Here is a 19049-nt window from a genome sequence, read left to right as displayed (position 1 = left end):
TGTTGGTGGCCCGGGGGGTGTTGGTGCAGCGGGGTGACAGAGGGGGTGACGGTGACACAGGGGGTGGCCCCGCGGTGACAGTGACACGGGGGGGGGGGGGGGGCCAGTGGCAGCGCGGGTGACACGGGGGGGTGACAGCGACACGGGGGTGGCCCAGGAGGGACTGGTGCTGGTGACACGGGGGGTGACAGCGACACAGGGAGTGGCACATGGGTGGCGGTGACAGAGGGGGTGACGGTGACATGGGGGGGCGGTGGTGGCAGGAGGGTGACAGGGGTGTCCCCGAAGGTGCGCCTGGGGGTGATGGGGGGGGATGACAGTGACAGGGGGTGACAGAGGGTGACAGTGACAGGGGGGTGACAGGGAGGTGACAGGGGGTGACAGTGGGGGGGGTGACAGGGGGTGATAGGGGGTGACAGCGGGTGTGACAAAGGGGTGACAACGATGAGGAGAGTGACAGAGGTGACAGAGGGTGACGGTGACAGGGGGGTGATAGAAAGGTGGGTGAGGGTGACAAAGGCGGGGGGGTGACACGAAGGTGACAGGGGGTGGCAGTGACGGGGTGGTGGGGGGGTGACAGGGGGTGACAAGGGGGTGACAAGGATGAGGGGAGTGACAGAGGTGACAGAGGTGACAGAGGGTGACAGTGACAGGGGGGCGATAGGGAGGTGACGGGGTGACAATAGCGGGGAGGTGACGGGGGGGCAGTGACGGGGGTGGCGGGGGGGTGACAGGGGGTGACAAGGGGGTGACAGTGCCGGGGGGGGTGACATGAGGTGTGACAAGAAGGTGACGGGGTGACAATGATGAGGGGAGCGACGGAGGTGACGGAGGGTGACAGTGACAGGGGGGTGACGCGGTGGCAGTGATGGGGTGATGGGGGGTGATGGGGGTGACAGGGGGGTGGCAGTGATGGGGGTGACAGGAGGTGACGGGGTGACGGGAGGGTGGCAGTGATGGGGGGGTGACAGGGGGTGACAGGGGGTGCCGGGGGGTGACAGGGGGTGATGGGGGGTGACTGATGGGGGGGTGACGGGGTGACAGGGGGTGACAGGGTGTGATGGGGGAGTGACGGGGTGACGAGGGGGTAGTAGTGATGGGGGAGTGACAGGAGGTGACAGGGTGTGATGGGGGGGTGACAGGGGGGTGACGGGGGGGTGGCAGCGATGGGGGGGTGACAGGAGGTGATGGGGGGGACACGGGGGTGGCAGTGATGGGGGGTGACAGGAGGTGACGGGGGGTGACGGGGGGGTGACGGGGGGCGTGGCAGCGATGGGGGGGTGACAGGAGGTGCCGGGGGGGTGCCGGGGGGGTGCCAGTGACAGGGGTGTCCCCCCAGGTGCTGCTGGAGCTGCCGGGGGTCTCCATCCCCACCGGGCTCCACCCCGCCCCCCCCCGCGAGGGGCTGCTGCAGGGACGGCTGCGCGTGCTGCAGGGGGGTACGGGGCACTGGGGCACTGGGAGGGACTGGGAGGGACTGGGAAGGGCTCTGGGGGCAATGAGAGGGACGGGGGGGAGGTCTGGGGGAGCTGGGAGGGACTGGGGAGGGGGTCTGGGGGTACTGGGAGGGACTGGGGGGACTGGGAGAGGGTCTGGGGGCACTGGGGGGGACTGGGAGGGGGTTTGGGGGCACTGGGGAGGGAGTGGGGGGGACTGGGGGGGACTGGGAGGGGGTTTGGGGGCACTGGGGGGGACTGGGAGGGGGTCTGGGGGCACTGGGAGGGACTGGGGGGGACTGGGAGGCGGTTTGGGGGCACTGGGAGGGAGTGGGAGGGACTGGAAGAGGGTCTGGGGGGCACTGGGAGGGACTGGGGGGGACTGGGAGGGGGTGTGGGGGGCACTGGGAGGAACTGGGAGAGGTACTGGGGGAGCCTGGAAGGGGGTGTGGGGAGTACTGGGAGGGACTGGGAGGGACTGGGAGAGGGTCTGGGGGGCACTGGGAGGGAGTGGGGGGGACTGGGAGGGGGTCTGGGGGACACTGGGAGGAACTGGGAGAGGTACTGGGGGAGCCTGGGAGGGGGTGTGGGGAGTACTGGGAGGGACTGGGAGGGACTGGGAGAGGGTCTGGGGCACACTGGGAGGGACTGGGAGGAACAAGGAGTGGGTGTGGGGGCACTGGGAGGGACTGGGAGGGGGTTCGGGGTACTGGGAGGGACTGGGGGGGACTGGGAGAGGGTCTGGGGACACTGGGAGGGAGTTGGGGGCACTGGGGAGCCTGGGAGGGACTGGGAGGGGGTGTGGGGGTACTGGGAGGGACTGGGAGGGACTGGGGGGGGTCAGGGAACACTGGGAGGGGCTGGGAGAGGTTGTGGGGGGCACTGGGAGGGACTGGGGGGTACTGGGAGGGGGTGTGGGGAGTACTGGGAGGGTCTGGGAGGGACTGGGAGAGGGTCTGGGGGCACTGGGGGGGACTGGGGGGGACTGGGAGGGGGTTTGGGGGCACTGGGAGGGAGTGGGAGGGACTGGGGGAGCCTGGGAGGGACTGGGAGGGGGTGTGGAGGGTACTGGGAGGGACTGGTAGGGACTGGGAGAGGGTCTGGGGGCACTGGGGGGGACTGGGAGGGGGTCTGGGGGGCACTGGGAGGGACTGGCGGGGACTGGGGAGGGGGTTTGGGGGCACTGGGAGGGAGTGGGAGAGGTACTGGGGGAGCGTGGGAGGGACTGGGAGGGGGTGTGGGGAGTACTGGGAGGGACTGGGAGGGACTGGAAGAGGGTCTGGGGGGTACTGGGAGGGATTGGGGGGGACTGGGAGGGTGTGTGGAGGGCACTGGGAGGAACTGGGAGAGGTACTGGGGGAGCCTGGGAGGCACTGGGAGGGGGTGTGGCGAGTACTGGGAGGGACTGGGAAGGACTGGGAGAGGGTCTGGGGGGCACTGGGAGGGAGTGGGGGGACTGGGAGGGGGTTTGGGGGCACTGGGAGGGAGTGGGAGGGACTGGGAGAAGGTCTGGGGGGCACTGGGAGAGACTGCGAGGAACAGGGAGGGGTGTGGGGGCACTGGGACGGACCGGGAGGGACTGGGAGGGGGTTCGGGGGTACTGGGAGGTACTGGGGGGGGGTCAGGGGACACTGGGAGGGGCTGGGAGGGGTTGTGGGGGCACTGGGAGGGACTGAGGGGGACTGGGAGGGGGTGTGGGGAGTACTGGGAGGGACTGGGAGGGACTGGGAGAGGGTCTGGGGGCACTGGGGGGACTGGGAGAGGGTCTGGGGGGCACTGGGAGGGAGTGGGGGGGACTGGGAGAGGGCTTGGGGACACTGGGGGGAACTGGGGGGGACTGCGAGGGGGTTTGGGGGCACTGGGAGTGACTGGGAGGGACTGGGAGGGGGCGTGGAGAGTACTGGAGGGACTGGGGGGACTGGGAGGGGGTTTGGGTGCACTGGGAGGGACTGGGGGGACTGGGAGGTGGTTTGGGGGCACTGGGGGGACTGGGAGGGACTGGGAGGGGGTTTGGGGGGCACTGGGAGGGACTGGGAGGTGGTTTGGGGGCACTGGGGGGAGTGGGAGGGACTGGGAGGGGGTTTGGGTGCACTGGGAGGGACTGGGGGGACTGGGAGGTGGTTTGGGGGCACTGGGGGACTGGGAGGGACTGGGAGGGGATTTGGGGGGCACTGGGAGGGACTGGGAGGGGTACTGGGGGCACTGGGGGGGACACGGGGGAACGTGTGAAGGCGACAGGAGAAGCTGTTTTACCATACGTTGGTTTATACTGGTTTATACTGGTGTGCACTGGTTTTGCGCAGCCAAAGGACGTGGTGCTGGAGTGGGAACCTCTGGAAGAACTGTGGGACCCCCCGATGACACGGTGAGTCCCCCCCCCAGCCCCACGGGACCCCCAACTGCCCCCCAGACCCCTAACTGCCCCCCATCCCCCCCCGGGACCCCCAAGTTTCCCCCTGCTCCCCAACTGCCCCCAGGGACCCCCAACTGCCCCCTCCCACGACCCCCAACTGCCCCCCCGGGGACCCCAAGTGCCCCCCTGACCCCCAACCGCCCCCCCCCAGGCCCTCAGCTGCCCCCCTGACCCCCAACTTCCACCTCTGGGACCCCCAATTGCCCCCCAGGCCCCCAACTGCCCCACCACCATCTGCTCCCCCCCGGGGCCCCCCCAAGTGCCCCCCCAGACCCCAACTGTCCCCCCCCGACCCCCAACTGCCCCCCCCCGCCCCCATTTTGTCCCCCCCGCCCTTGTTACCCCCCCCCCCCCGCATTGTGCCCCCCCCTCACCCCGTTCTGCTCCCCCAGCCACCCCCCGAGGAGGAGCCCCCAGACCCCGGCTTCGAGCCCGACTGGGCGGTGCTGAGCCCCCCCCGCGCCCCCCCCCCGGCCCCCCGGTACTGCACAGCGGGGGGGGGGGACGCACACACGCTGGGGGGGGGGCATGGGGGGACCTACGGATATGGGGGGTGGGGAAAATGGGGCAGTGGGCAGGAAAAAGGGGGCTGGGGGGGGACACAGGGGGGTTGGGGGGGGCTGTTGAGGGACGGGGGGGGGGCCATGGGGCATTTGGGGGGAGCCGGGGGGGGACATGGGGGGTTTGAGGGGGCTGGGGGGGGGGGGACACGGGGGATTGGGGGGGAACATGGGGGGGTACATGGGGGGGTCCATGGGGGGTTTTTAGGGGGCACACGGGGGGATTGGGGGGGGGACATGGTGGGGGGGGGCACATGGGGGTTGGGGGGGGCTGGGGGGTGCCTCCCCAGGGGGGATTTGGGGGGGGGCTGTTGAGGGACATGGAGGGGGGGGGACATGGGGCATTTTGGGGGAGCCGGGGGTTTTGGGGGGCCACGGGGGGGCGGCCACGGGGGGGCCAGGGGCAATTTGGGGGGGTCCAAGAGGGATTTGGGGGGGCCCATAGGGGGAATTTGGGGGGCTGGGGGGGGGGGGAGGGGGCGGGCAGTGATGGCCCCCCCACACCCCCCCCCAGGCTGGCGGGGGGGGTTCCGCCTGGCGCTGGGGGAAGTGGGGGGGCTGCGGCGGAGCCCCCCCGGGTTGCACCGACCCTTCCTGGTGCTGCTGCCGCGGGGGGGGCCCTGCCCCCCCCCCTTGCATTTCCCACGGGGGGGGCCCCGAAAGCTGCTGCGGCTCTTGGGGACCCGCCTGCGCCCGTGAGTTTGGGGGGGGGGCATGCAGGGGGGGGGTGACACCCATCGGCACCCCCAAACCCGGGGGGGGGTCCCCAAAGACATTCCTCCCCCCCCCCCCCAGTCCCTGAACCCCCCCCGAGACCCTCCCGCCAGATTCCAGGGGACCCCCCCCCCCAAACTCAAGGCCCCCCCCCCCCCCAGTCCCAGGACCCTCCGAATTCCGTCCCCCCCCATCCCCGAATCCCAGTTCCCCCCCCCCAAACCAGTTCCCCCCATCCCTCCCCCAGTCCCAGCCCCCCCCAGTCCCCCCCCCAATCCCAGTTCTCCCAGTTTCCCCCCCCAATCCCAGTTTCTCCCAATGTCCCCCCAAATCCCAGCCCCCCCCAGTTCCTCCCCCCGAGTCCCAGTTCCCCCAGTTTCCCCCCCCAATCCCAGCTCCCCCCATGCCCCCCCCAGACCCAGCCCCTCCCATTTCCCCCCCCCAATTCCAGTCCCCCCACTTTACCCCGTCCCCAATCCCAGTTCCTCCTAATCTCCCCCCCCCCCAATCTCCATCATCCCCCACCCTGGACCCCCCCCGCCCAGTTCCCCCCCCCCCCCCACTCCCAGTCCCCAGAGTTTCCCCCAGCCCCTCCCACCAGCACTGCCCCCCCCCCCCCCCCAGGAGCCCGCGGGACCCCCGGCTGCTGCTGGTGACCCCCCCCGACGGGCCCGACCCCCCCCCGCAACCCCCGTCCCCCGGCCTCGTCACCGTGAGTCACCCACCCCCCCCCCCAGCGCTGGGGCCCCTTTGCCGGGGGGGGGGGGGGGGAAGTCCCGGGGGGGTCCTGGGGTGGGGGGGTCCCAAGGGAGGGGGTCCCAAAAGGGGTTGTGGGGGGATCCTGGGCGGGGGGGACCCGGGGGGGTTCTTGGGGGGGGGATTTTTGGGGGGGATGTCCTGAATCGGGGGGGTCTGAGGGATGGGGGTTCTAAGGGGGAGGGGTGTCCCAAAAGGGGGTGCGGGGGGGATCCCAGGGTGGGGGGGTCCTGGGGGGGTCCCAAGGGTGGGGGTCCCAAAGGGGGGCTCGGGGGCGGGGGGATGGTCCTGAGGGGGGGGTCACGAGGTGGGGGATTTTAGGGGGGGTCCTGAAGTGGGGGGGCCCTGGGGTTGGGGGTGCCGGGGGGGTCTCTGGGTGGGGGGGGTCCCAAGGATGGGGGTCCCAAAGAGGGGTGTAGGGGGGTCCCGAGCATGGGGGGACCCAGGGGGTCCTGGGGGGGGGTCACAGGGAGGAGGATTTTGGTGGGGGGGGGGTCTGAGTTGGGGTAGTTTGGGGGGTGGGCGTTCCCAAAAGGGGGTGCGGGGGGGTCCTGGGCGTGGGGGGGGCCCGGGGGGGTCCTGGTGGGGGGGGTCCCAACGGGGGGTGGTCCCGAGGTGGGGGGGGGGGGGGTGTCTCAATGTGGGTCCTATGTGTCCCCCCCCCGCCCCCCCAGCGGCTGCTGCAGGGTCCCTACGCCGCCACCTTGGGGGGGCTGAGCCGCCTGGTGGGGGGGGGCAGAGGCCACGCCCCCCCCCCCTGCGCGCAGGGGGCGGAGCCAGAGCTGGAGCCGGAGCCACCCTTTGAGGTCATCGCCTGCGTGAGTGGGCGGGGCCTGGGGCGGAGGGGGCGGGGCCTGGGGCGGGGGTGCGGATAGAGGGGGCGGGGCCTGGGGCGGAGGGGGCGGAGCTTGGACAGAGGAGGGGCGGGGCCTGTGCGAAGCGGGCTGGGCTAGGGGGCAGGGTGTCACGGGGTGGGCGGAGCTTATGCGGGGGGGGCGGGGCCTGAGTGGGGGCGGAGCTTGGGAGGGGGCGGGGTTTGGGAAGGGGAGGGGTCTAAGTAGCTCTGCCCCCCTCCAGGTGAGGCTGGGGCCCCGCCCCTCCCCCCCGCGGGGGCCGCCGGTGACGTCAGAGGAGTGGGGGCGGAGCCACGACGCCGAGGGGCGGAGCCTGGATCCGGAAGGGCTGCGGCAACGCCTTTTCCGGGGGGTGAGGAGGGGCGGGGCTTTGCGGGGGGGGGGGGGGGGGGCGGGGGCAGAGGGTCCAAAATGGGCGTGGTCAAGCGGTGGGCGGGGCTACAGGGGCGTGGCCAATAATGGGCCGGGAGCGCGAAGCGGGTGGGGCTAAGGGGTGTGGGGGGCGGGGCTTAGAAGGGTGTGGTCGTCGTGGTCGGGGGGGGGGGGCCTGAGGGGGGGCCCACACACGACGCCCTGAAGGGGCGGGGCCTCTTGTGGAAGGGGCGTGGGCTTTTCTAAAGGGGGCGGGGCCAGCCTGAAAAGGGCGCGGTTGGCTCTAAGAGGGCGGGTGTTCCCTTAAAAGGAGTGGCTCCACCTCTGAAGGGGCGGGGTCTCTTACGAGAGGGGCGGGGCCGCCCCAATCCCTCTTAAAGGGGCGGGGCTTGTTGGTGAAGGGGCGGGGTCTCCCCAAGGGGGCGTGTCATACCCTTAAGGGGCGGGGCATTCCCTAGAAGGGGCGGGGCATTCCCTAAAAGGGGCGGGGCGTTCTCCCAAGGGGGCGTGGCTCCACTGAAGGTGCAGGGGCACCTCTTAAAGGGGCGGGGGCTGCTCGAAAAGGGGGCGGGGCCTGCTCGAAAAGGGGGCGGGGCCTGCAGGGGGTGGGCGGGGCTTGTGCGGGACGGGGGGGCGTGTCCTGAGGTGGCCCCGCCTCCAGGGGCTGAGCCCCGAGGTGCGGCCCGAGGGCTGGCGGCGGCTGCTGGGGCTGCTGCCGTGGGGGGGGGCAGCCTCCGACCCCCCCGAGCGCGACTGGAGGTGAGGGGGGGGACGGGGGGGGGGGGCTTCAGTGGGGTCTTGGGGGGGCTCCGAAGCGGTTTCGGGGGGGGGGGGCGCTCTGGGGCGGATTTGGGGGGCTGTGGGGGGAGGTATTGAGGGTGCGGCGGGGGGGTCGCAGCGGGGTATGGGGGGGATTTGGGGAGGCTGGGGGGGGATTGGGGAATTTAGAGGCAGATTTGGGGGTTCGGGGGGGGTATTGAGGGCTCAGGGGGGGGGTTGGGGAAGGGGATGGGAGGATTTGGGGGGGCCGGGAATTGGTTTGGGGGGTCGGGGTGGGGGATGTTGGGGGTCCCGAGGGACTTCTGGGGGTCCCTGGGGGGTTTTTTGGGGGTCCCGGGGAGGGGTTATGGGGCGCGGGGGGGAGTTATGGGGGTCCGGGGGGGGTTATGTGGGTCTGGGGGGGGGGGGATTTTGGGTGTCCCGAGGGGGGGGTTGTGGGCGTGGGGTGACGTGGGGGGGCCCCAGGGCCGACTATTTCCGCATGAAGCTGCAGTGGGTGTCGCTCAGCCCCGGGCAGCAGCGCAGGAACAGCCCCTTCCGCCGCTACCGCCGCCGCCTGGGTGAGCCCCCCGGCCTGCCCCATAGCCTGCCCCCCGGCCTGCCCCATAGCGCCCCCCCCGCCTGCCCCATAGAGCCCCGTAACCTGCCCCGCGGAGCACCGAAACTTGCCCGATGGAGCTCCAAAACCTGCCCCGCGGAACCACAAAACCCTCCCCGTGGCACCCCATAACCTGCCCTATGGCGCCCCATAGCCTGCCTCATAGCGTGCTCCGTAGCCTGCCCCACGGAGCCCCATAATCTGCCCCACGGAGAACTAAAACTTGCCCAACGGAGCTCCAAAATCTACCCCATGGAGGCATAAAACCTGCCCCATGGACCTTCGTAACCTGCCCTGTGGCACCCCATAGCTTGCCCCACAGCCTGCCTTATAGCCTGCCCCATGGAGCCCCATAGCTTGACCTACGGCACCCCGCAACCCGCCCCATGGAACCCCAAACCCAACCCCCCAGCACCCCGAAACCCAGCCCATGGAGCCCCCAAACCTGCTCCATGGCCCCCCAACTTGCCCCACGGCCACTCTGTTGCCCCCCAACGTGCCCTATATCTCCTTTATTGCTTCTTAGCGTGCCCCATAGCCTTTCAACCTGCCCCACGCCCCCCAAAACTGCCCCATATCTCCTCAACCTATCCCATATTCCACTCACGTTGCCCCCCACCCTGCCCCACAGCCCCCCCCTAGCCCCCCACAGGCCCCACAGCCCCCCAACCTGCCCCACAGCTCCCCCATTACACCCTGACCTGCCCCATATCCCCCTCCCATTGCCCCCCACCCTGCCCCATATCCCACTACCGTTGTCCCCCAACCTGCCCCACAGCCCCCCCATTGCCTTCCAACCTGCTCTACAGTCCTCAACCTGCCCTATATTCCCCTCCCGTTGCCCCCCAACCTGCCCCCCACCCTGCCCCACAATCCCCCCATAGCCCCCCACATGCCCCCCAGTCCCTCACCCTGCCCCCCAGCCCCCCAAACTGCCCCATAGCCCCTCAACCTGCCCCATATCTCTCTCCCCTTGCCTCCCAAGCTGCTGCACACTCCCTATAACTACCCCATACGTGTCCATTGCTCCCTGCCGTGCCCCATAACCCTCTCCCGTTGCCCCCCAACCTGCCCCACAGCCCCCCCCGCCTTGCCCCCCCACCGTGCCCCCTGCCCCACATGTGTCCCCGCGCCCCCCCAGAGCGGGACCTGGCCCGGTGTCACCCCCACGCCCCCGGGGCCGAGCGGCGGCTGCTGCGCGACGTGCTGCTGACCCACTGCATGTTCCACTTCGACCTGGGTGAGCGGCTGGGGGGGGCCTGGGGGGGGCTGGGGGTCCCTGGGGGGGTTTGGAGGGGTCCTGGGGGGGTCCTGAGAGGGTTTGGGGGTCCCTGGGGGGGTTTGGAGGGGTCCTGGGGGGGTCCAGGGGGTCCCTGGGGGGGTTTGGAGGGGTCCTGAGGGGGTCCTGAGAGGGTTTGGGGGTCCCTGGGGGGTTAGGGGGGAGTCTTGGGGGGATTGTGGGTGCCCCTGGGGGCATTTGGGGGGGTCCTGGGGGTCTCTGGGGGGGTTTGGGGGGTCCTGGGGGGGTCCAGGGGGTCCCTGGGGGGGTTTGGAGGGGTCCAGGGGGTCCCTAGGGGCGGTTGGGGGGGTCCTGGGGGTCCCTGGGGGGGGTTGGAGGGGCCCTGGGAGCGCCTGGGGGGTCCCTGGGGGGGTTCGGAGGGGTCCTGGGGGGTCCTGAGAGGGTTTGGGGATCCCTGGGGGAGTTGGGGGGGGGACCTGGGGGGATTGTGGGCGTCCCTGGGGGGATTTGGGGGGGTTCTGGGGGTCCTTGGGGGGGTTTGGGGGGGTTTGGAGGGGCCCTGGGGGGGTCCAGGGGGTCCCTGGGGGGGTTTGGAGGGGCCCTGGGGGGGTTCTGAGAGGGTTTGGGGGTCCCTGGGGGAGTTGGGGGGGGGACCTGGGGGGATTGTGGGCATCCCTGGGGGGATTTGGGGGGGTCCTGGGGGTCCTTGGGGGGGTTTGGGAGGGGTTGGAGGGGCCCTGGGGCGGTTCTGGGAGTCCTTGGGGGACTCTGAGGGGTCCTGAGAGGGTTTGGGGGGTCCTGGGGGCATCCTGGGGGTCCCTGGGGGGGAGTCCGGGGGGGGTTTGGAGGGGTCCTGGGGGGGTCCAGGGGGTCCCTGGGGGGGTCCTGAGAGGGTTTGGGGGTCCCTGTGGGGGTTAGGGGGGAGTCCCGGGGGGATTGTGGGCGCCCCTGGGGGGATTTGGGGGGGGTCCTGGGGGTCCCTGGGGAGGTTTGGGGGGGTTTGGGGGGTCCTGGGGGGGTCCAGGGGTTCCCTGGGGGGGTTTGGGGGGGTCCAGGGGGTCCCTGGGGGGCTTTGGAGGGCCCCTGGGAGGGCCTGGGGGGTCCCTGGGGGGGTTTGGAGGGGCCCTGGGGGGGTCCTGAGAGGGTTTAGGGGTCCCTGGGGGGGTCTGGGGGGGTTTGGAGGGGTCCTGGGGGGGTCCTGGGGGTCCCTGGGGGGGGGTCCGTGGGGGCTTTGGAGGGCCCCTGGGAGGGCCTGAGGGGTCCCTGGGGGGGTTTGGAGGGGTCCTGGGGGGGTCCTGAGAGGGTTTGGGGGTCCCTGGGAGCGTTGGGGGGGTCCTGGGGGGATTGTAGGCGTCCCTGGGGTATTTGGGGGGGTCCTGGGGGTCCCTGGGGGGGGTCTGTGGGGGGTTTGGAGGGGTCCTGGGGGGTGCAGGGGGTCCATGGGTGGGTCCTGGGGGGGTCCTGAGAGAGTTTGGGGGGGCCTGAGGGGGGTGGGGGGGGGTCCCAAGAGGGGCCTGGGGGTCCCTGGGGGGTCCTTTGGGGGGGTCCTTTGGGGGGGTCCTGGAAGGGTTTGGGAGGGCCTGGGGGGGGTCCCTGAAGGGGTTTAGGGGGTTGTGGGGGGGGGGTCCCTGGGGGGGGGGGGTTGGGGGAGGCTGTGGGGACCTGGGGGGGGCGGGCGGGGGGGGTCCTGAGTTGATTTGGGGGTTCCCTGGGGGGGGGGGGGGAGGGAGGGGAAGGCTCCGAATTTGGGGGGGGATTTTTTTAGGGTTTGGGGGGGGGCCCAGGGGGGTTTTGGGGGGCTGAACCCCCCCCCCCTTGCTGACTCCCCCCCCCCCCCGGTGCCCCCCCCCCCGTTCCTGTCCCCCCCCCAGGGTACGTGCGGGGGATGAGCGAGGTGCTGGGGCCCCTCCTCAGCGTCGCCCCCGACGAGGTCGAGGCCTTTTGGGTCTTCTCCCGCCTCATGGAGCTGGTGGTGAGGGGGGGGGGACACCCCCCCAAAAAATGGGGGGGGGGCACCCCAAAATCGGGGGGGCGGGGGTTTCTGAAGGGGATGGGGGGGGAAAAATAAGGGGGAAAAGGGGGGATAAAAAAGGATGGAGGACGTTGAATAAGGCGAGGAAAGAGAAATGGGGGGGGGTTACTATTATGGGTGGGATCTCCGAAATGGGGGGGGGCACCCCCGAAAAATGGGGGGGGGACACCCCGAAATCGGGGGGGTTCTGAATGGGGGGGTGTGTGGGAAAAATAGGGGGGAAAAGGAGGGGAAAAAAAGAATGGAGAAGGTTGAATAAGGGGGGGGGGGGGGAAATGGGAGGGGGGGGGCTTAATATTATTGGTGGGGTCTCCAAAATGGGGGGGGGACGCACCCCGAAAAATTGGGGGGGGGACCCGAAATCGGGGGGGGTTCTGAAGGGGGGGTGTGTGGGAAAAATAGGGGGGAAAAGGGGGGGAAAAAAAGGATGGAGAAGGTTGAATAAGGGGGGGGGGGGGAAATGGGAGGGGGGGGGCTTAATATTATTGGTGGGGTCTCCAAAATGGGGGGGGGACGCACCCCGAAAAATTGGGGGGGGGACCCGAAATCGGGGGGGGTTCTGAAGGGGGGTGTGTGGGAAAAATAGGGGGGAAGAGGGGAAAAAAAAGGGGATGGGGGGGTTGAATTAGGGGGAGGGGGGGGAAAAATGGGGGGGGAAGAACCCTAATATTGGGGGGGTCCCCAAAATGGGGGGGACACCCCCAAAAATGGGGGGAGACCCCGAAATCGGGGGGGTTCTGAAGGGGGGGTTGGGAAAAATAGGGGGAAAAGGGGGGGGGGGAAAGGCGTGGGGGGGGTTGATTAAGGGGGGTGGGGGAAAGATGGGGGGGGCATCCCAAAAGAGGGGGGGGCCACCCCAAAAATAGGGGGCGGCACCCCAAAAAGTGGGGGGGGGGCCCGAAATCGGGGGGGTTTCTGAAGGGGGGGGGGGGGTGGGAAAAATAAGCGGAAGGGGGGGGAAAAAGGGGATGGGGGGCAAAAATGGTGGGGGGGTACACACCCTAATACGGAGGGGGGGTCCCCAAAATGTGGGGGGGGGGCAAAATGGGGCGGGGGGCGGGGCTGGGGACCCAAAAAAGTGCCTTTGGGGTCGTTCTGAAGAGGATTTGGGGAGGATTCGGGGTGTTTTTGGGGTGCGGGGGGGCGGAAACTTGGTTTTTATGTCTCCCCGCCCCCGCCCCCCTTTTTTTTGTGCCCCCCCCCCCCCCCGGCTGCAGGGAAGCAATTTCGGGCCGGGCCGGGAGGGGCTGAAGCGGCAACTGGGGCAACTGGGGCAACTGGTGCGAGTGGTGGACCCCGAGCTCTGCCCCCGCCTGGGTGGGTACCCCGAAACGGGGGGGGGCACCCCAAAACCCGACCCTGGGTGGGGGAGAGCGGCCCAAAACGGGGGGGGGCACCCCTAAAACCGACCCTGGGTGGGGGAGAGGACCCCAAAATGGGGGGGGCGCCCCAAAAACTGACCCTGGGGGGGGGAGAGGACCCAAAAACGGGGGGGGGCACCCCAAAAACCGACCCTGGGGGGGAGAGCGGCCCAAAACGGGGGGACACCCCAAAAACCGACCCTGGGGGGGGGGAGAGCGGCCCAAAAACGGGGGGGGGGCACCCCAAAAACCGACCCTGGGGGGGGAGAGCGGCCCGAAACGGGGGGGGGCACCCCAAAAACCGACCCTGGGTGGGGGAGAGGACCCCAAAATGGGGGGGGCACCCCTAAAACCGACCCTGGGTGGGGGAGAGGACCCCAAAATGGGGGGGCACCCCAAAAACCGACCCTGGGGGAGGGGAGTGGCCCAAAACGGGGGGGGGCACCCCAAAAACTGACCCTGGGGGGGGAGAGCGGCCCAAAACGGGGGGGGCGCCCCAAAAACTGACCCTGGGTGGGGGAGAGGACCCAAAAACGGGGGGGGGGGCACCCCAAAAACCGACCCTGGGGGGGGAGAGCAGCCCAAAACGGGGGGGCACCCCAAAAACCGACTCTGGGGGGGGAGAGCGGCCCAAAACGGGGGGGCACCCCAAAAAACGACCCTGTGGGGGGGGGAGAGGACCCCAAAACGGGGGGGGCACCCCAAAAACCGACCCTGGGGGGGGAGAGCGGCCCAAAACGGGGGGGGCGCCCCAAAAACTGACCCTGGGTGGGGGGAGAGGACCCAAAAACGGGGGGGGGGCACCCCAAAAACCGACCCTGGGGGGGGAGAGCAGCCCAAAACGGGGGGGCACCCCAAAAACCGACTCTGGGGGGGGAGAGCAGCCCAAACCGGCGGGGGGCACCCCAAAACCGACCCTGGGTGGGGGAGAGCGCCCCGAAACGGGGGGGGGCACCCCAAAAAACGACCCTGGGGGGGGAGAGCGGCCCAAAACGGGGGGGGGCACCCCAAAAACCGACCCTGGGTGGGGGAGAGCGCCCCGAAACGGGGGGGGCACCCCAAAAACCGACCCTGGGGGGGGAGAGCGGCCCAAAACGGGGGGGGGCACCCCTAAAACCGACCCTGGGTGGGGGAGAGGACCCCAAAATGGGGGGGGCACCCCAAAAACCGACCCTGGGGGGGGAGAGCGGCCCAAAACGGGGGGGCACCCCGAAAACTGACTCTGGGGAGGGGAGAGCGCCCCAAAATGGGGGGGACAGCCCAAAAACCGACCCTGGGGGGGGGAGAGGACCTCAAAATGGGGGGGGCACCCCAAAAACCGACCCTGGGGGGGAGTGCACCCCCAAATTGGGGGGACACCCCAGAAACCGACCCTGGGGGGGGAGAGAACCCCAAAACGGGGGGGCACCCCAAAAGCAAGTCTCTGGGGGGGGGGGCTGTGGGACCCCAAAGTGTGGGGGACACCCCAAAAACGGTCCCTGGGGGGGGGCAGGACCCCAAAGTGGGGGGGAGCACCCCAAAACCAGGTCCCTCGGGGGGGGTGGTCTGTGGGACCCCAAAGTGTGTGTGGGGGGGTCACCCCAAAAATCGGGTTCTTGGGGCTTGCGACCCCAAAGTGGGGGGGGCACCCAAAAATCGGGTCCCGGGGGGGGGTGATGGCACCCTAAAATTGGGGGGGGGACACCCCAAAACCAGGTCTTGTGGCGCTGTGGGACCCCAAAAATGGGGGGGGGGGCACCCCAAAGCCGGAGCCCTGGGGGGTGCCCCCCCCCCCGTGTCCCCGTTGCCATGGTGACGTGTGTGTTTCCCCCCCCCCCCCCAGAGGCCGAGGGCACCCGTGGGTGCTGCCGCCGCTGGCTCCAGCTGCGCTTCCAGCCCCCCCTGGGACTGGAGGGGACACTGCGCCTCTGGGAGGTACGGGGGGGGCACGGGGACACGGGGGGACGCGGGGACACTGGGGACATGGGGGGGACATGGGGACATGGGGGACACGGGGGGGACACGGGGACACTGGGGACATGGGGACATTGGGGACATGGGGGACACGGGGGGGACACGGGGACACTGGGGACATGGGGGGACATGGGGACATTGGGGGACACGGGGGACACACGGGGGACATGGGGGGGACATGGGGACATTGGGGGACATGGGGGACATGGGGGGACATGGGGACACTGGGGACATGGGGACATGGGGGACACGGGGGACACGGGGACACTGGGGACATGGGGACATTGGGGACATGGGGGACACGGGGGGGACACGGGGACACTGGGGACATGGGGGGACATGGGGACATAGGGGGACATGGGGGACACGGGGGGGACACGGGGACACTGGGGACATGGGGACATTGGGGACATGGGGGACACGGGGACATGGGGACACTGGGGACATGGGGGGGACATGGGGACATTAGGGGCATGGTGGACGTTGGGGACGTGCGGGGGACATGGGGACATTTGGGACACGGGGACATAGGAGGTCACAGGGACATTGGGGACATGGGGGGGACATGGGGACGTTAGGGGTATGGGGGACATTGGGGACATGGAGCGGACACGGAACATGGGGGACACGGGGACATTTGGGACATGGAGGGGACATGGGGATGGGGAACACGCGGACATTTGGGATATGGGGGGACATGGGGACATTGGGGACATGGAGGGGACAGGGGGACATGGGGGACATTGGGGACATGGGGACATGGAGGGGACATGGGGACATAGGGGGATATGGGGGACACGGGGACATTTGGGACATTGGGGACATGGGGGGGACACAGGGACATTTGGGACACGGGGACATTGGGGGCGGGGGGGACATGGGGACATTAGGGGTATGGGGGACATTGGGGACGTGGAGGGGACATGTGGACATGGGGACATGGGGGGGACACAGGGACATGGGGGACATTGGGGACATGGGGACATTAGGGACATGGAGGGGACACGGGGACAGGGGGGACACAGGGGGACATAGGGACATTAGGGGCATGGGGGACATGGGGGGGACACGGGGACACGGGGGGACACAGGGACATTGGGGACATGGAGGGGACACGGGGACATGGGGGACATGGGGGACACGGGGACATTTGGGACATTGGGGACATGGGGGGGACATGGGGACATTGGGGACATCCAGGGGCTGAGGCACATGGGGGACAGTGGGGCACATGGGGACATGGGGGGGACACAGGGACGGGGGGGGACACAGGAGACATGGAGGTGGACACAGGGGACACGGGGGGACATGGGGGGACACAGGGACATGGGGGGACACAGGGGACACGGGGGGACATGGGGGGGACACAGGGATGGGGGGACGCAGGGGACACAGAGGGGGACACAGGGGACACGGGGGGACATGGGGGGACACAGGGACATTGGGGGACACAGGGGACACGGAGGTGACATGGGGGGACACAGGGACGTGGGGGGACAGAGGGGACACGGGTGGGACATGGGGACATTTGGGACATGGGAGGGACATGGGGACGGGGGGACACGGAGGGGGACACAGGGACACGGGGGGGACATGGGAGGACACGGGGACGAGGGGGACACAGGGGACACGGGGGGGACATGGGGGGACACAGGGACGGGGGGACCCGGGGGGACCCGGACCCAGGGGACAGCAGGAGCCAAGGGGCCGTGGGGCCATTGGGGACACGGGGGGGGGTGTCCCCGGGGTGTCCCCGGGATGTCCCCAGGGTGTCCCCGGGGTGTCCCCAGCGTGTCCCCGTGTCCCCAGGTGCTGTGGACGGGGCTGCCCTGCCCCAACTTCCACCTGCTGCTGGTCTGCGCCCTCCTGGAGATGGCGGGGGACGGGGGGGACGTTGGGGACATCGGGGACACCGGAGATGTGGGGGACACCAGGGACATTGGGGACATTGGGGACATTGGGGACACCGGCGAGGACTGGGACACGGACAGCGACGAGGACAGCGACGACTGGGATGAGGTGGGACAAGGGGACACGGAGGGGTGGCCTCGGGTGGGGATGGGGACACTGTGATGGGGTTGGGGACACTGGGACGGGGTTGGGGACAGTGTTGGGGACACTGGGATGGAGTTGGGGACACTGGGACGGGGTTGGAGACACTGGGATGGGGTTGGGGACACTGGGACGGGGTTGGGGACACTGGGACAGGGTTGGGGACAGCATTGGTGACACTGGGACAGGGACAGGGACACTGGGACGGGGTTGGGGACACTGGGACGGGTTGGGGACAGTGTTGGGGACACTGGGATGGGGTTGGGACACTGGGACGGGGTTGGGGACAGCGTTGGGGACACTGGGACGGGGACACTGAGATGGGGTTGGGGACACGGGGACGGGGTTGGGGACACTGGGACTGGGACACTGGGATGGGGACAGGGACACTGAGACAGGGTTGGGGACATGGGGGGTGTTTGGGGACACCACGATGGCGTTGGGGACAGCGTTGGGGACACTGGGACGGGGTTGGGGACACGGGGGGGTTTGGGGACACGGGGGGGGGGTTTGGGGACACCACGATGGGGTTGGGGACAGCATTGGGGACATTGAGAGGGGGACACTGGGACAGGGTTGGGGACACTGGGGGGGACACAGGGACGGGGGGGACACGGAGGGGGACACAGGGGACACGGGGGGGACATGGGGGGGGACACAGGGCCGGGGGGGGACACAGGAGACATGGAGGGGGACACAGGGGACACGGGGGGACATGGGGGACACAGGGATGGGGGGGACACAGGGGACACGGGGGGGACACGGGGGGGACATGGGGGGACACAGGGACGGAGGGGACACAGGGGACACGGGGGGGACACGGGGGGGACACGGGGGGGACACAGGGACGGGGGGGACACAGGGGACACGGGGGGGACACAGGGGGACACAGGGCCGGGGGGGGGACACAGAGGGGTGTCGGGGACACCGCGGGGGGGGGGGGGGAGTTGGGGACACAGGGGACAGCCGTGGGTGGCAGTGTGTGTGTGTCCCCCCCCCCCGTGTCATCGTCCCCGCTGTCCCCAGCCCCCCCCCGGGCGGAGGCCGGCGCTGGAGGCGGGGGAGGTGCTGACCCGCGCCGAGGGGCTCTTCCTGCAGCTGGCGGCCGCCCCCGTGAGCCCCCCCCCGGGACACCCCCGGACACCCCCCCCGGGACACACCCCCCCCCCCCGGGGACACCCCCCCCCCCCACCGGGGACACCCCCCCTCCCACCGGTGACAACGCCCAGGGACCCCCCCCCCCCGGCAATCCCCAAAAGGACCCCCCGCACGACCCCCCTCCCACCCCCCCCCCAGAGACACCCCCCCCGGGACACCCCCCTTGACACCACCCTCCAGGGACACCCCCCCTCCAAGGACACCCCCCTCCAGGGACCCCCCCACGACCCCCCCGGGACCCCTCCCCAGGGACCCCCCCCTCCAGGACCCCCCCGTCAGGGATCCCATAGGGACCCACTCCCCGTGAGACCCCCCCCCGGGGACACCACCCCCCCCCCCAGGGACACCCCCGGGGACACCCCCGGACCCCTCCCCCAGGGACCTCTCCCCAGGGACCCCCCCAAGACCCCCCCGGGGACACCCCCGGACCCCCCCCCCCCGGGACCCCTCCCAGGGACCCCCCCCCCGCGCCACACCCCTCCCCCGCTCCGGGACCCCCCCCTCAGGGACCCCATAGGGACAGCCCCCCCCCCCGCCGTGAGACCCCCCCCCCCCCGGGGACATGACACACACACACACCCCCAGGGACCCCCCCACGACCCCCCCGGGGACACCCCCCGCCACCCCCCCCCACACCCCCCCCCCGGGGACACACCACCCCCCCCCCACCAGTGACAACGCCCAGGGACCCCCCCCGGCAATCCCCAGAGGGACCCCCCGCACGACCCCCCCCCACTCCCCCCCAGAGACCCCCCCCCGGGACACCCCCC

At 70.5% G+C, this 19049-nt stretch overlaps 1 protein-coding gene across 1 annotated transcript; it reads left to right on the top strand.

The window, feature by feature from the left end:
* Nucleotides 1-4886: 4886 nt before the first annotated feature.
* LOC141736786 (TBC1 domain family member 17-like) lies at nt 4887-18336 on the top strand (the record flags this gene model as incomplete). Its single annotated transcript, XM_074571355.1, has 12 exons — nt 4887-5104; nt 5748-5835; nt 6554-6697; nt 6957-7085; nt 7767-7864; nt 8351-8445; nt 9625-9723; nt 11595-11695; nt 12973-13072; nt 14939-15030; nt 16879-17088; nt 18148-18336. Coding segments are annotated over exons 1-12 (1551 nt in total), but the record flags the coding sequence as incomplete, so codon positions are not given.
* Nucleotides 18337-19049: the final 713 nt, after the last annotated feature.

Source organism: Larus michahellis, unplaced genomic scaffold (genome assembly GCF_964199755.1).
Source record: "Larus michahellis unplaced genomic scaffold, bLarMic1.1 SCAFFOLD_557, whole genome shotgun sequence".
In the NCBI taxonomy this organism is placed as follows: domain Eukaryota; kingdom Metazoa; phylum Chordata; class Aves; order Charadriiformes; family Laridae; genus Larus; species Larus michahellis.
The sequence above is the reverse complement of the archived record's forward strand: the minus strand, read 5'-3'. Positions and strand labels throughout refer to the sequence as shown.